Source organism: Somniosus microcephalus, chromosome 7 (assembly GCF_052327205.1).
Source record: "Somniosus microcephalus isolate GS21.2 chromosome 7, FLI_Smic_1.0, whole genome shotgun sequence".
In the NCBI taxonomy this organism is placed as follows: Eukaryota; Metazoa; Chordata; class Chondrichthyes; order Squaliformes; family Somniosidae; genus Somniosus; species Somniosus microcephalus.
This window is the reverse complement of record NC_140993.1, coordinates 233027274-233045386: the sequence shown is the minus strand read 5'-3', so window position 1 is coordinate 233045386 and position 18113 is coordinate 233027274. Positions and strand designations below refer to the sequence as shown.

The 18113-nt window shown below is 45.2% G+C and overlaps 1 protein-coding gene across 1 annotated transcript in view; it reads left to right on the top strand.

The window, feature by feature from the left end:
* Positions 1-18113, top strand: part of dok6 (docking protein 6) — a 759619-nt gene that overhangs the window by 534796 nt on the left and 206710 nt on the right. The window contains exon 4 of the mRNA XM_085993440.1: positions 17441-17560. Coding sequence (XP_085849566.1) covers positions 17441-17560 — 120 coding nt within the window. The remainder of the gene's footprint in view (positions 1-17440; positions 17561-18113) is intronic.

Here is an 18113-nt window from a genome sequence, read left to right as displayed (position 1 = left end):
GAATTCAATATTATTTTTGAGAGGGAGAAGGGTCAGTCACGAACCAAGGTTTTAAATTTAGGTAAGGCGGACTTTGGAGGGATGAGGCAGGAATTGACCACAGTAGACTGGGCAGAACTGTTAACGTGTGAAACTACAGATGAACAATGGAAGGTGTTCGAAGAAGTATTTGGTACAATACAAGGTCTGTACTTACCCCTAAAGGGCAAGAGCTTGACTGAGGAATTAAACACGTTTGGTCAACTGAAGAGTTGAGAGATAGTATAAAGTTAAAGGAAAGGACTATACAAATGCAAAGAACAGTGGAGATCCCGCGGGCGGGGAGAGATATAAAGAACAGCAAAGGGATACAAAGAAAGTAAGAGCTGCAAAAAGAGGATATGAGGAAAAAGTTGCAAGGGATATCAATGATAACACTAAATGTTTTCATAAGTATATTAAGAAAAAGAGGGTGGCTAAAGGTAATGTGGGCCCATTAAAGACAGATAGAGGTGATTTTGTAATTGAAAACAAGGAAATGGCTGACTTGCTAAATAATTACTTTGTATCCGTCTGCACAGTAGAGGAGGAGGATAAAGTACCAGAGATACGAGGAAAACTAATAATAAATCAAGGGGAGGAACATACGAGATTTACTATAAATAAACAAATGGTAATGGAAAAAATAATGAGACCGAAGATAGACAAATCTCCAGGACCCGATGGTTTACACCCTGGGTATTAAAAGAAGTGGGTGAGGAAATTGTAGATGCTTTAGTCATGATCTTTCAAAACACTCGAATTGACCCATTGGATTAGAAAATTGCCAATGTCACTCCATTATTTAAGAAGGGTAGGAGAGATAAACCAGGAAGTTTCAGACCTCTTAGTCCAACGTCAGTTGTGGAGAAGTTACTAGAATCTGTTATTAGGGACAGAGTGACAGAGCACTTGGACAAATATGAGCTGATCAGAGAGAGACGGCATGGATTTATAAAGGGTAAGTCATGTCTAACTAACCTAGTTGAAATTTTTGAGGAGGTCACTAACGTAGTAGATAAGGGAGTGTCTATGAATGTTATTTATATGGACTTCCAGAAGGCATTCGATAAGGTTCCACACAAGAGACTGTTAGCAAAAATGGAAGACAATCTATGGATAGGGAATTGGTTAGTAGGTAGGAGACAGAGAGTAGGATGTGATTAGTGGTGTCCCCCAGGGATCTGTACATATTTTTAGATTACTTTTTTAAGTGAATCCCAACTCCCCACTACTTTGAGAGTATCTTCACCAGCTTTGCTATCTAGGTAAGCTTTCAATAACATGCCTAGAATAACAAATGGAAAAATCTTCCTGATAATTATTTTTAGCTATTGGAATTCACCAGTGTCTGCACAGTGTTACGACTTTATTTTTTAACTTTGAACTATCAAGTGCACTTATTAAGTTTAAGATGAACAAGTGAATAAATAACAATAACGCATTTATACTTACAGTAGAAGTTATACTATCTAGCTCCTCAAAAAGAAAAGTAATAAAAGCTCACAATCCTATACTAAATTATTGTACTTTGGATTTTTTTTAAAATGATTCTTTTCTTAGACTTTTATTATCACGGCAGAAGCTGAACTAGCCTGACTTAACTTTTGAAAGTTCCTAGCAGATGCTTTCAGTTCATTTCCACTCAGCCCAACAATGATAGAATTGAGTAACTGACAACTGATTCAGAAATCACTGTCAGCCTTTCACGTAACTGAACAAATCACGCAGTATGTTTGTTGAATGCGGTTTGGCTCCTCATGCCAAATAGCTCAAAAAACTGTTCAAACCCTCCTCGAAGCATTTGTATTGATCTCGACTGAGGGATGGAATTTGACTGCAGCTGGCTTTTAAATTCGTATCTATTGTGACTACATTTAAAGGGACAGCCTCCAAGTCAAAACCAGACAAAAGGGGTGGAATTGGTCTTGGGTGGAAGCGCAAAATGGGTGAAATTGGAACGGCCGCCCGTTTTACATCCCCGCCTGATTTTCTTTGCTGTTGAAGGGGTGTCATAGTACATCATGAAGTAACTGTGCATGGAGAAGACATTGTTAGCAATATTATCACACGCGAGCTGGTGCTAGAAACAACAATCTGGAGTAAGGCCTCAGTATGTCACGTATGACCGCAATGGATATCAGGTTGCAATGTAGGACCTTGCAGCACATCAGCCTGTGAGATAACATCTGCCCAGATCCTGGGTTATTTTGGATGACGCAGTACAGATGGATTTGCCACCCGCCGCATAATATAAAGAATGCTTTAAATTACATCCTCTTTTTCCTCGCTTTGATGAAAGTATTTTTTTACTTTTGTGCAATTATGATGGGGTTGAGTTTCTGCTTTGGGCTCAATCACGCCCAAAATCGTGTTTGTTTTGAGAAGTTTTTTTTTGCCTCAAAGTTTCTGCTCAAACTCATTTGCACGTCGCCGAACATAACGTCTGCCATGAACCAGCGCAATCAGGCAGTGTTTTAGATCGTATTTTTAAAAAAATGTTTGGCTTTAAAAAATATTCCTTGATCTATTTAAGAGTGGCAACCTGGTGCAGTTTTATTAATACGGCCAAAAATGAGTTTATCATAAAAAATAAACATTTTTAATCAAAGTATCTAGTCCACCACCTGTGAGTAACCTGATTTTAAATATCTGAAAATGACGTTACAAAACTATTCAGAAACATTAACTAGTTTCATTGGTGTACAGTAGTCAGCTTCTTAGTAAATTAAAATATTCAAAAGCTTTTAAATTCATGTCTTTGCATCCAAAAGAACCAGCTTAATTTTAAGACCCTCCTCGAAGCCCTGCAAACGGTTACAATTAGTGGAAACTTGTCATGGATTTTTAAAAATTTATTCATGGGATGTGGGCATCGCTGGCAAGGCCAGCATTTATTGCCCATCCCTAATTGCCCTTGAGAAGGTGGTGGTGAGCCATTCCTTGAAAACAACTGAGTGGCTTGCTAGGCCATTTCAGAAGGCAGTTAATAGTCAACCACATTGCTGTGGGTCTGGAGTCACATATAGGCCAGACCAGGTAAGGACAGCAAATTTCCTTCCCTAAAGGACATTAGTGAACCAGATGGGTTTTTATGACAATCCGGTAGTTTCATGGTCACCATTACTAGCTTTTTATTCCAGATTTTATTTAATTATTTTGAATTTGAATTCCCCAGCTGCCGTGGTGGGATTTGAACTCGTGTTTCTGGCTCATTAGTCCAGGCCTCTGGATTACCAGTCCAGTAACATAACCATTATGCTGCTATACCTTGATTAATTCGATCTAGGGGCGGGGCCGACTTCTAACATAATGGGCGGAATCTTATCTGGAAGGCTGAGTTCGAGGCGGGGCTGCTGGTTTTCAGGTTCCAGTCCTGCCCCCAGCGACGTCCGATGAGCTGACGCTATTTTCCCCTGATTGGACTTGTTAAGCCCGCCCTGCGGGCTTGCCGGCCATTTAAGGGAAAGCCGGTGTCAGATATCGTCAGTTGATGACGCTTCATCTGCAGTTTTCTTGAAGGCATATGCACAACACTCGTTTGACAGATGATTTGACAGTGTTTGACAGCATTGAGGTGCTGTCAAACACTGACGATCACTGTCCAAAGGTGAGCCCTTGCACGCATGCTCTTCAATTACTCCCTCTTTAGGATAAAACAGATGGTAGCTGCAGCTGAGATTGCAGAAGCCATCTGTCACTTCTCCCAATGAGATTTCTCCCACGCAGGTAAGAGAAGAGGGAAAAATAGATTTTCCAAGGGAAAAAGCAGGTATTTCACGCAAGATTTTGACATTGGCCTGTGCAGTATTAACTTCACTTGCTGCTGATGGGTCCCACAAGCATTTTTCTGCAGTTGGATTGGTGCAATAAATGACACAGACGAATCTGATCACCCAAAAACAATGGGGGAGAAATAAAACATGGATGGATCTATATTAGTTTGATAGAAATGAACATGGCGTTGATGCATTTTATACGTTGCTGTGATGCGTCCTATTTTGGTGCCAAAATTTCAGTTTCTTTTATCACTAGGAGTGACAATTAAATTCTACAGCTGCTGGCCATGTGATATTTCACGATCTCCTTAATTAATACAGTTTGTATAATAAAGTTTTTAATCAAACATTTGCCAGAAATTCGGGTCCCCGCGGGTGAGTACGCGCTGGGTACTCACGTGTAGGCCCAACGAAAGTGCCGGTTTCGTGCATGCACTGCGTATGCGCGGGAAACCGGAACTTCTGTTCCCTTAAAGGAAGGGATTCACAGGTCGAACGCGTACACCGGAGAGGCAGCGCGTACGCCTGGAACTTCCGTATTTTTTGCAGCTTTCTCCGGGAGGGTAAGTCTCCAGGAGCTACGCTTTTAAAAAACAGTCGCAAGGCCTGCTTTTAACAAGGTAAGTGGTGAATTAAGTAAAATTAAAACATTTTTTCCACAGGTTTATTATTTTTAAATGCTTTAAAGAAAGGTAAGTTTATTTTTAGTCCCGTTAGAAACTGTAATTAATTTTTTCAAAAATTTAAATTATTGTTTAAAATAGTTATTTCATGTAATTTATAGTCATTTTAAAACTGTGATTTTTTTAAAAGTTATTTGAAGTTTTAGTTATGTTTTGGGGCTGAATTTTATTCATGGATTTGACAGGTCTTCCTGTCAAATCTATGAATACAGATTCCCTGCTACCATTGGCTCTCCATGGCCAATGTGATCCCAGGGGACGCTTCAAACTAACTGCGCCCCTGGGATACGCAAGCACTGCACGGCAGCAGTTGGAGCAGGCCCAGGATCAGAATCCCACACGGACCCACAGCACAATGGCCGGCACGCTAGGTAAGTGCAGGTCGGAGGCTTGCACTTGCATGAAGCCTCCGACCCGAATTTCTGGGCCATTATACATTTGATAGGCACAAAAAAATCTTGATTGGCTTAAATAACCATTATCTTAAGTTCACTTTGCTGATTGATGAAAATATTCCATTGATGCAACTATCACACTGACTAATTGCAAAGCAATCAAAAAACAATTCCATTCACTAGACAGGTAGGAAACCTTCCGAAGAGCAATCCCAATAAGCCACCCATTTAAATCAGTTTTATTTTCAAGCCAAGTGATCCACAACCAGCAATGACCACAAAATGGACCAAATTACTTCACATTTTTCAACTGGCATTTTAATTCTTCACTTTAAGTCACCATATACATCTAAAATAACATAACAAACATATAAAAAAAACTAAACAATCTGGGGTAAACATTAAACTTACCCATAAAATTTGTTGTCTCATGTTGGAAATTACTGCAAGAATTTTCGCCAGTTTGGGTTTGGGTACTGGGAATTTCCAGTTGCTGTGGACAATTTATGTGTGACAGACTTTTCACCTGTTGTACTTTTCACCTGCTCCTGCAAAACTACACTGTTCGAGTGTACTGTGACAACTGATGTAAGATGACCAACCAGGCAGGAAATTTACAAACAACTCTGAGGTCTAACTGTGAACTGTGAGTGAGTGAACGTGCCCCAGCTGTGTAGGTGTGAACCATAAGTGAGTGACTCTGTCCCGGGACTGTAAGTGTGACCTGTGTGTCAGTGACCCTGCCCTGGCAGTATGAATGGTACATGAGCTAATGTTCACTCAGTAAAATAGACAGAAGTAGTTTGCAGATGTAGTGCAGGAAACAACTTGTTGACTGAATCCTGCATAGCAGTCGAGCACTTAATAGATATCGCTCCTTGTAGGAAATTTTTAGGAGTTGAGCTTGTGTTCATCGTAAAAAAAGATTCACATAGAACACTTCAGATAAGTTTGTGGGAGTCCTCTGCATTGGCTGATTGATGTATGTAAATGAATGTTACAATCGTCAAAGTAGAGGAAAAAGTCCATTGGTCAGATAGGTAAAGAACAGTGTAAAGCATCCTGTAAGCTGACCCAACAACAGCATCTTCCATTTCTATAGCACTCCTCGGGTAAAGAGTGATGTCTGCAAGTTTATGGAGTGTAGGAGAGAACAAAGTGAGCAGGAGGGAAAAAGGGAAAAGCAGAAGTCGGAGGCAGGACGTAAACGGTATTATGCAGGAGCATTTAAAGCAGGGAATGAGGTGGCAAAGTGAAGGGATTGGGGGAGTTCCAGAGGACAGGCATAATGGCTGAAACTATGGCCTCTGGAACAGAGGGAGTGAGGAACAAGGAGTAATCCTTTGTTGGAGGAACAGAATGACCCATGTTGGGGTAGATGCTGCACGAAGATTGTAGAGTCAAGTTGGTCAAATCTCTGGAGGGATTGGAAAACCAGAATGAGGGTCATATAGCCCATCTGGGACACTTATGGAGCATGGCATAACAGGAATAATGAGAGCAGGGCTTTACGCCTTCATATTGGTGTGGAAGAGTACCCACTTCTGCATGAGTGTAAATCTTTCCAACACTCACATCACATCTCGTATCAGGAAAGACTGAACAGGTTGGGTCTCTTTTCTCTAGAACAGAGAAGACTGATAGAGGTCTTGGCGGGTAGCTAATGTTACCCCACTGTTCAAAAAGGGTGGTAGAGAGAAAACGGGTAATTACAGACCGGTAAGCCTAACATTGGTAGTGGGGAAAATGCTAGAGTCCATTATAAAGGATGTAATAGCAGAGTACTTGGAAAAAAGTGACCGGATCAGACAAAGTCAACATGGCTTTACAAAAGGTAAATCATGCTTGACTAATCTACTGGAATTTTTTGAGGATGTAACTGGTAAAATAGATAAGGGAGAACCAGTGGATGTGGTGTATTTGGATTTTCAAAAGGCTTTCGATAAGGTCCCGCATAAGAGATTAGCGTGTAAAATTAAGGCACATGGGATTGGGGGCAGGGTATTGACTTGGATAGAGAACTGCTTGGCAGACAGAAAGCAAAGAGTTGGAATAAATGGCTCTTTTTCCGAGTGGCAGGCAGTGACTAGTGGGGTACCGCAGGGATCGGTCCTTGGACCCCAGCTATTCACAATATATATTAATGATCTGGACGAGGGAACTAGATATAATATCTCCAAGTTTGCAGACAACACAAAGCTGGGTGGGCGTGTGTGCTGTGAGGAGGATGCTGAGAAACTCCAGTATGATTTGGACAGGTTGGGTCATTGGGCAGAAGCATGGCAGATGCAATATAACGTGGATAAATGCGAGGTTATCCACTTTGGTGTCAAAAACAGGAAGGCAGATTATTATCTAAATGGCAATAGATTGGGAGAAGGGGAAGTGCAACGAGACCTGGACGTGAAAGTAAGCATGCAGGTGCAGCAGGCGGTTAAGAAGGCAAATGGTATGTTGGCCTTCAAAGCGAGAGGGTTTGAGTACAGGAACAAGGATGTCTTGCTGCAGTTGTACAGGGCCTTGGTGAGACCACATCTTGAGTATTGTGTGCAGTTTTGGTCGCCTTATCTGAGGAAGGATGTTCTTGCCATGGAAGGAGTGCAGCGAAGATCCTCCAGACTAATACCTGGGATGGCAGGAATGATGTATGAGGAGAGATTGGGTCGATTGGGCTTGTACTCGCTGGAGTTTAGAAGAATGAGAGAGGATCTCATCGAAACTTATAAAATTCTAACAGGACTAGACAGACTAGATGCTGGAAGGATGTTCCCGATGGTCGTGGAGTCCAGAACCGGGGGTCACAGTCTAAGGATAAGGGGTAAGCCATTTAGGACAGAGATGAGGAGGAATTTCTTCACCCAGAGAGTGGTGAACCTGTGGAATTCTCTGCCAAAGAAGGCAGTAGAGGCCAATTCATTAAATATATTCAAGAAGGAGTTGGATATATTTCTTAAGGCTAAAGGAATATGGAGAGAAGGCAGGAACAGGGTACTGAATTTGGATGATCAGCCATGATCTCATTGAATGGCGGAGCAGGCTCGAGGGGCCAAATGGCCCACTCCTGCTCCTATCTTCTATGTTTCTATGAGCCTACACAAACACTTCACAGCTTGTCACTTGCAGAAACATCTAAACACAATAAAAATTACTTTCATAACTTTTCCTTACCTCTGATACTCACCAGTGTCCCATTGAATCCTTTAAACCACTTCTGCAGCTGTCATATATACACAAAAGTTACAGTAAACCCACTTCACGCCTCACTTACCCTGGTGAGGTACCCCGACATCGGGAAGCCTGCAGCAGAAGGCTCAAAATGGTAAAAAGCCTCTTAACTGCCTGTTAAGTACCTGTTAACAGGCAGTTAAATGGCTGTAATCCTCTTCCCACCTCTGGGAGCTGGGGAATCTTAGCTATGAGGAAAGATTGGATAGGCTGGTGTTTTCTTTGGAACAGAGGAGTCTGAGGGGAAACTTGATTGAGGTGTATAAAATTATGAGGGGCCTAGATAGAGTGGATAGGAAAGACCTATTTCTCTCAGCAGAGGGGTCAATAACCAGGGGGCATAGATTTAAAGTAATTGGTGGAAGGTTTAGAGGGGCGTTGAGGAGAAATTCTCTCACCCAGAGGGTGGTGGGGGTCTGGAACTCACTGCCTGAAAGGATGGTGGAGGCAGAAACCCTCATCACATTTTTAAAATACTTGGATATACACTTGAAGTGCCATAACCTACAAGGCTACGGGTGAAGAGCTGGAATGTGGGATGAGGCTGGATAGCTCTTTTTCAGCTGGCACAGACATGATGGGCCAAATATCCTCATTCTGCGCCGCAAATTTCTATGATTCTATGAATGTGGGTAGCACTGAGAAGGCTGCAGTTATTGCCCATCTCTACTTGCCTTGAGAACAATAAGAGTGAACCACATAATATGGGACTGGAGTCAAATGTAGGCCAGATGGGATAGAGTTTCTCTTCCTTTACCAGTTAACAACACCCAGCAGCTTCAATAGCCATTTTCTACTGATAACTCAGGTAATACCAGATTTATTGAATTCAGTTTTGTAATTTGCCATGGTGGGATTTAATCTCATAACCGCTGGGTTGCTAGTCCAGTATTATAACCACTAGTTTACCATACCTATCTGCCCAATTCTATGGAGAGTTTTTTTTTGCATAGGGATAATTTGTAAACATCTGGAAACAGAATGGACAAGAATTTCGTGGCCTTAGCGCCACTCCATAGCGCCATTAAATGGCGCTAACACAGTGGCCGCCGCTCTTTCGGCAGGTGCTTGTGGTTCCCACGGCGGCTGCTGTTTTCATCCTTACTTTTATGCTGCCAGTAACTGGCAGGGCCATGCTGGAAAAATAGTGGCGTTGTGACGTAAATTGGCGTGCAACGTCGACTTTACGTCACAAGCGCGAACTTCAACCTTAGCGCTGAATTCAGGGCTGGGTCCTAAGCACAGCAGGTTAACCTGGCGTGCAAACAGGCTGATAGTGGTGATGTCTGGACCTCTTAAAGGGACACGTACAACATTCAGGTAAATTTTAATTTAAAGGTTTGGACTGTTTTTTTTTGATTTTATTAAATTGGGGGCTTCCTGCAATGGATGTGAAAAGTTTTTTTTTAAGTGTGTAGGGCATGCTGCTGGATGCTTGCAAGGCCTCGGATGGTAAATGAAGTCCTTTGAGAAGACAGAACATGCTGCGAATAATCAGCAGGTCAGGCAACATCCGTAGAGAGAGAAACACAGTTCACATCTCAGGTCGAGATGCTGCCAGACCAGTTGAGTATTTCTAGCATTTTATGCTGTCATTTCACATTTACTGCATCCGCTTGCAGAGCGAAGAGGAGGAAGCAGATGGAAGGATGCATCCCAGACAGCCCATTTGTGGCTGGCATACCCAGGATGGAATCATCTGCCTGCGGTCCCAGTGACCACAGCTCCAATTCCCCTTTCAATATTAGTCCCACACCTTTCCCTTCCATCTGTTACTGACCATCACAATGTCATCTTGGCCACAATGCTGAAATAAAAGGCACCACAAAGCAAACTTTCCAATCTACCTATATACGTCTATCCATCCAATGTAACATCAAGGAATCAACTCATCACCCGTATGCATCTCTCTTAGTGAGTGTCTTGTGTGTGCTTTATCCTACCCTACTGATGTCATGCAGTGCTACCGCAGTGGCTGCAGCATGGCTGGTGGAAGGCTGCTGACTTTCAGTGGGGGACACTGCAAATGTCCTTGCTGGTTGACCTTGAGGAGCTGGTGGCTGGGAGAGTCAAATCAATCTTCTTCTGTTGTTCTTCTTCACTCTCTTCTCCCTCGTCTTGGTCACCCACTGGCTGGGCAGGCTGCATTTCTTGGGTGTGTGAAATAAGGAAGGCACAAGGGTGGAGTTGTGGTGACAAGAGGGTGAGAAAGCATGAGGCACATGCCAGAAGGAGGCTAACATGCGAGGATACCAGCATCTTGCATCCTTTCTACCCCACCTCTGGCCAAGGGCTCAGCCATGCCCCTGACAAGAATGGTCTGCACCGTATCCTCCAAGGGGGTGAGGTGGGGCTAGGAATGGGAGATGTGCCTTGACATTGGTACAGATTGTTGGTAGGCGAGTGATTGGGGTTTGTACATTGAGCAGTATGTGAGGCTAGTGGTGCAGTTGGTAGAAGATGGCTTTTCAAGATGCATTCATTGACCTTAACCAGTGGTCTGAGGTCATGAAGCTTCTTTGGGCACTGGGGCCAGGTCATGGGGGCGACACTGCTGGCAGTGACAGCCTCGGTGATCTGGTCCCACATCGTTCTTTCTGGAGGACCTTCTGGCCTCTGTGGGTAGAGGGCCTGTGTTGCAGTGTTTGACCCCCTGCACAAAGCTGGAGTGCTGTGTGCGAGACCCTTGGCGCCCCTTCCCTGGCTTGCTGAACCATTTGTGTTTGTGCTGAAACATTTTTCCCATTTTTTGCGGTTAGGAAGGTAATTCAGCTTTAAGAGCTGAATATTCACATTTGAAACTTCTTTTAAATGTTGAATATTTTTTAAAAGGCAGAAAGTTCTGAAATATGTATTGATTCACTGCATTTTATGTTGTCATGCTTCAGTGTGCATGGCCCCTTTAATTCTCAGGCCTCTTAATTGCCCACAATTCCCTGCGAGCTCCACAGCTTCGCTCACAGAGGCTGTGGGAAGCTGCAACGCGTGACCTGGACAGGAACTTCGTCCCGGATCCCTCCAGCAACACCACCAGGACGGCGTTGTACGGAAGGTGAGCGCTGTGCCACCAATCTCCATGCCCCCCAGACCAATTTCACTCACTTAGTGTTGCGGCCATTTCCAGCAGCTAACTCCAGTTGCTGGTAACACCGACAACTTTGCTGCCGAACATGAATTTTTCCCCCAATAAGTCCTAATTTGAAGTGAATTTATTATTTGTTAGAATGGTTTCTATCAGGATTTGTGATGAACTGGTAATGTCCAGCAAATGGTCTAACCATATCCCAAACAGATGATTTAAGCGAGAAATGTTTGTGAACATCAAGTGTAAAGAGCTCATGGATTTTCTCATCTTGAAGATCAAGACTGTTCACTTGGCCACCTCAGCTGCTTCCTCCCTCTCTCATCCCCCATTCCTAATCACCCCAGTGTACTTCATACCTCTGTTCGACCACATATCACTCCATAGCTTCTCTCCCTACCCTTCTCACCCCCCAACATCAGCTCATTTACTCCATAAGATCCACCTCCTGCATCTTTGCTCCCCTCCCAACCCACTTCATCACCACACAGCTACTTCTCTTTGGTCCAGTACCCATCAGTTTCATCAATGACTCCTTTTCCTCAGGTTCTGTTCCCCATTCTTCAAGACGACCATCAGCAACCCACTCCTCAAAAGGCCCACTCTCGATCCCTCTAACCACTTGAATTACCACCCTATCTCCAACCTCCCTTTCCTATCTAAGGCTCTCAAATGCTTTGTCATCACTTCTATCATTTCCTGCTCAAAGCACCGAGACTGCCCTTGCCAAAGTCACCCATGCATCCTTTGTGCTTGCAACTGTGGTGTTCTATTCCTTCTTGTCCTCCTCCGTCTCCATGTGGTGTTCGACATGGCCAATCGCTCCATCCTTCTATGTGGTCGACCTCCGTGACACTAGTGTTACATAGTTCCACTCCGGCCTGTCACAATTTGCTTCCTTCATCTCCTCTTTCCATGTCTCATACTCCTCTAGGCAACACCATTCGCAGGCCTGGGGTTTGCTTACTTATCTAGGCTGATGTCACCCAACTCTATCTTCCATCACCACCCTTGACTCCACAACCACCACTGTGCTGTCTGATTACTTGACTGACGTCAAGAATGAAGGAGCATTTTCTTCAATGTAAGATTTGGGAAGACTTATGCTATCGTGTTTGGCACCCACCAAAAATTCTGCACCTAACTCTGGATTCCACCCAGCTCCCCAGCTGTTCATTCAGCGTGAACCTAACACACAAAACCTCACTGTCCTGTTTTACCCTGCATTCAAATTCAAACCTGTGCACCTTAGCCCACCTATTTTTAACTCTGTAACATCGCCTGCATCCACTGTTGCCTACTCCCACTATGGCAAGTTGCTATTGCATAAAAAGTGATTCTGATACCAACTTGTAATCCTAACCATAATCCTATGAACATAAACCACAGGCCAGTGAACCCAAGGGAAATAATTTTAAAGGTTATTTATTGCTTAATGAATCAATAGATCTGACATGAAGTAATGCATTTGCTATTAAAAAAAAACTCTCACGACTGTGCAAAACTCTGAAGTTCATAAGCTTCTCCATTTATATAGCATGATGATGATCAGCTTTTATTGCTGGGAGATTTCCTGGGGTCAGCCTCACTTACTTGATTCATAGAATAGAATCATAAGGGGTGAAATTGGGTGCCATTGCGCTTCCCGTTAGCACCCCTGGGGAGCGCTAACAGGGCACAAATGGCTTTGCGACCGGGTGTGGCGCTATCATTGACTCCCGCCATATTCGCCGGGAGTTTTGCGGCAGTGCTGCAGTGTTGCGCCCCGATCTCCTTCGCCCGGAGATCGTGACGTCATCGCCGTGCGCATCGCCCCGGTAGCGTCCCAACCCGAAATTGACTTCCGCCCCTGAAATTGACTTCCACCCCCTGCAGCAGCGCAGGTCGAAAACACCGACAACTGCAGGAGGCATGCATCGGGCGGCCGGCTGCTTCGGGGGCGATGATTAAAGGCGAGGTGGCCGAGGTAAGTAAAAAAAAAACTTACTTTTGATGTTCCAGGTTTTTTCCGCGGGTTCCTGCCCGTGATCGATCAGCCCAGCACTCTGCTGGAGTGCCGGGTTGATCGCGCAGGATCGCGGCTGCCTTGGTGGTCCAGGTTGGTACTTTTTCTATTGCAGAGCCTGCAGCGATGGCCCTTCCCTTTAAGGGAGGGAAGGAGCCTTTGAACGCGGCAGCGCTGTCCGGCCCAGTGTGCAGCGCTGCTGAAGTCTCCGCCCTGCTCTCTGATGCTAGCACCCTAAGAAGGCGGAGGAGCGTTTGATTTAGCGCTCCACTTCCTTCTTGGGGCATTAAAACTCAATTTCACGGTCGCCGGTGCTAATTAGCGAAATGGTCAATACCAAATTTTCCCCCCATAGAATCATAGAAATTTATGGCACAGAAGGAGGCCATTCAGCCCATCATGTCTGTGCCGGCCGAAAAAGAGCTATCCATCCTTAATCCCACTTTCCAGCTCTTGGTCCATAGCCCTGTAGGTTACAGCACTTCAAGTGCATATCCAAGTACTTGTTAAATGTGATGAGGGTTTCTGCCTCTACCACCATTTCAGGCAGTGAGTTCGAGACTCCACCACCCTCTGGGTGAAAAAACTTCTCCTCAACTCCCCTCTAAACCTCCTACCAATTACTTTAAATCTATGCCTCCTGGTTACTGACCTCGCTGCTAAGGGAAATCGGTCCTTCCTATCCACTCTATCTATGCCTCTCAAATTTTATACACCTCAATTAAGCTTCAAGTGAAATCCCAGCAGTGTCTCCTGCCTTTGCCAGTGCGGTGAAAATGGCTGCCTGTGAGACATGTAGGAGGGAATTTTAACCCTAAAAAATCGGTGGGTTGGGGTCGGGTGGAAGGTTAAAGAGTTAAAAAACTGAATCCCAACCCCTAACCCGCCTCCAAACTGCCCACTTCCAGTTTCAGCGGACGGAGGGGGTGGGCAACCAACCAGGATGCGCGTCACCCATTTAAATATTAAAATGAGGCTCCATGCCTCATGGTGATCCACCATTACAAATTTACCTCTGCCTGGTCCGGTTTCCTGGGCCTCAGGGATCCGTCAGCTAAAGGGAAGCGAGAACTGCTGGATCCAGGAGGTAAGTGCCTTTCCACTTACCTGCTGGATTGAGCATCCCCGCCTCACCTTTCCACTACGATCGGACCCCCTCCACCACCCCCCCGCCCCCACGCCGTTGGCTGCCGATCCCAACCCCCCACAAGATCTCCGATCTCCCCCCTACCTCCCCCACCCGAGGCCTCCGATCTCCCTACGACCTCCTACACCCCATCCCGAGGCCTCCGATTCCCCCTCCAGCCTTCCTGACCTCCTCCAATGCTCCTCCAGCCCCAGACCACCTCCCCTGATCCTCCTCCGCCCCGACTCATCCTCCCCTGATCCTCCTCCGCCCCCGACTCATCCTCCCCCTGATCCTCCTCTGCCCCCGATTCATCCTCATCCGATCCTCCTCCACCCCCGATTCATCCTCCCCTGATCCTCCTCCTGACCCTGATTCATCCTCCCCCTGATTCTCCTCCACCCCCGATTCATCCTCCCCTGATCCTCCTCTGCCCCCGATTCACCCTCACCTGATCCTCCTCCTGACCCTGATTCATCCTCCCCCTGATTCTCCTCCACCCCCGATTCATCCTCCCCCGATCCTCCTCTGCCCCTGATTCATCCTCCCCCGATCCTCCTCCTGACCCCAATTCATCCTCCCCTGATCCTCCTCCTGACCCCGATTCATCCTCCCTCTGATCCTCCTCCTGACCCCGATTCATCCTCCCCTGATCCTCCTCCGCCCCCGACTCATCCTCCCCCTGATCCTCCTCTGCCCCCGATTCATCCTTATCTGATCCTCCTCTGACATCAATTTACCCTCCCCCCGATCCTCCTCCGGCCCCGATTCCCACCCCCCCCCCATCACTGATCCGTCCCTCCCTCATCTCTGTGGCCTAGTGCCGCAGGCCTACAAACCCACAGCCAGCCAGCCTCTCCATCTGGCTCGCTGTTGGCGGGAAACAGAACTTTGAAATGTTAATCAGATCCTGACGTTAAATTCGGTCGGGCCTTTGGGAAATCCATTCTCCTGAGTTTCCCGACCACTTTCTAGCGCCCGCCTCCAAATTAAAATTACGGCTGTAAGGAGAGGAGGCTTTACAATTTAAAGGACTTCCTGCTGGCCCTTAGTAATGCCGCATTATTGGTGTCTAACATTGTGATGTATGACGCCAATCTGCCATTATCACCTACTTTCAATGCCCACCAACATTTCCAAGAGTAAATCCCAGAAGTGGTGGCTATCGATGGCAGCAGGTGCACCTGCTCTTTACCCATTTTCCTGCCCCATTACCACCGAAATACAACTGAAGACAGTCCGAGCCTCTGTGTTACACTTGCACCTGGTTGATTCAACTATCACCTTCATGACAAGTCAAAATTGAACAGATAAGGAAGCTACAAATAAATAAATAGATGAAATTGGTCATTGGGCAGTAGCGCAAAATGGACGATTGCGAATCGGTAGCCTGTTTCACAACCCGCCCGATTCTCTTTTCCATTGAAGTCAGTTCATGTATAAAACTGGACCATTAAGGTTGACGCCTCTCAGAGGAAAAAAACGATTGAATTTAAAAAGAAGTGAAAGAAAGCAATAGATCTCTAATTAACCTGAGGATGTGCATATTCACACCAGTTGACCTTGTAGTTTTAAATAGACAGACCAGACCAAACATAAGTCCATCTTAGCTGCAGAATAACACATTGGGCTGGATTTTCATTCAGAAGTCAGGAAGGAGGCGGGACTACAACTCCATCGCCTCCAATGAGATGCGGCCAATCCACACGATTTTTATTTGATTGACCTTGTTGAGCCCACCCAGCGGGCTCAGCAGGCCAATTAAGGGCCACCCGGCAACAGGTGACGTCACAGACTGAAATTTCATCTGCCAAGACGTGTTGACAGATGAAATATCAGTGTTTCACAGCTGTTTGAAGCTGTCAAACACTGATAGTCTTACTTCTAACCTGAGTCCTTCTACGCAGACTCAGTTAGAAATCTCACCGGCACTGAAAGCTGCAGGCTGTCACTTTTGACAGATCGCAGCCATTCTGCTTTCCGTGCCGGTTGAATGATGGACTCCCGACGCCTAGAGTAAGGAAGGCTGTAAAGGTAAGTACAGGTAATTTAAACTTCTTTACACACTTCAAACACACTTACCTTTGCAGTCATGCACCCATCACTCACCTGAAGACCGATATCTCGACCCCTCCAGTCCTTCAACCCAACGGCCCGACTCCTCTAACCTGGCGTGGTTTGGAGCCGTCGGGAATCCCACACGACAACCTTCAAAATAGGGATTAGGCTAAAAACTGCCTGTTAACTACTTGTTAACAGGCAGTTAATTGACACTAATCCCTTCCCGCCTCGGGTCGGTGGGTCCCAGTGCGGGGCGGGTACCCGCCTCCTTTGAAACTTACATGGAGGTGGGTTTTGGGCGGGATGGTGTCGGGACCCCCGAATTCGGGATTTTAGCCCCCCGCCCGCCTAAAAGCCCACCTCACGGCACACTGAAAATCGACTCCATTGTGTGTGACATGGTACAGCACTTCTGTCCTTACAAAAGGGTGTATGCTCCGACTTACTATTAGCAACAAACGGAACATCCACTAGTATGTTCGAAGATTGTGTGACTCACGTGTCCCAATAATATACTCATTGTTGTCGCAGTGGGCTGATTTATTGTCAGTTTGTAGTGAGGCCTAAATGTAGGTTAAGCTGATGTTGTTGTAATTGTTGCTTGCCAAAGGATGTAAGAGCCCCAGCTTATCACTGTGCCTCTAATGTATTGATGGTTGTGTGATCCCATTATTGAATGTGATTTGATTGTTATACTAAACACATCATGATAGAGCAAAAATCAATCTGAATTATATTAAAAATTGTCAACTTTCATTTTGACCTTTTCTGTAATTAAAATGGTCTTCAAACTTGAACTGGTTAATTTGTTATATTGGTCTTAACATCCGTTTTGGTGACCAATTCTGGCTGATTTCGGTCTCAGGTAAAAAGGTACACAGACATTATATGAATTAGTCCAAACAGGCTTCAGGACTCACCAATCAAATGATGTGTGAACTAAAATCTAAATACCTCAAGCTGCAGATGTCTTTCATTGCTATTCCTTCTACTTAACATTAATATTAGTACTCCGAACAGCGGCAGGGTGTGATGATCTTATGTGTTGCCGTGTGTTTGTTCACAGAGCTGGAGGCAGAGGAATGGTGTAAGCTTCTTTCCGTTGAATGCTTAGGATCCAGACTCAATGACATCAGCTTTGGGGAGCCAGACCTACTAGCAGCCGGTGTTCAAAGAGAACAAAATGGTAGGCCAATATATTTACCGAACATTCTTCACTGAATCAATAAATATATTGAATATTTTAGGTCTTGCTTTGGAACCATTTTGCTAAAATTGTTTCTGTTATATATGTGAATCTTGTTTGTACATTTTTCACGCATTGTTTATGATGCCACCTTGACTAACACACACCAAGTATCGATCTGGGGTGAGCAGCTTTTACCCCGTTAAGAAGTGACATGCACTGTGCTCTAGTCTGGAATGCACTGGAACTTGTTTTTCCCCCTAGTATTGTCTCTCCACCTCAATTTGTACCGTTCTTATTCACACGGTGAGATGCAACTGGCGGTCAGCATCTCTGCTGATGTCATCAGTGCTTCTCCATGGTCAGCCCATCGGATAACCTGCCACGTTAATATGCTTGAAAAGACCCTGTCGTGGTCAGTTTCACCCCTTCGCATTCGACCCAGATGCAAGTGTCATTCTCATCCCTTGGAGGAATCTGGAATAACAGATAGTTTGCAGTTATATTTCAGCCAGTGCAACTATCTCCTTGAGCTCTCAAATGGACCTTGCAA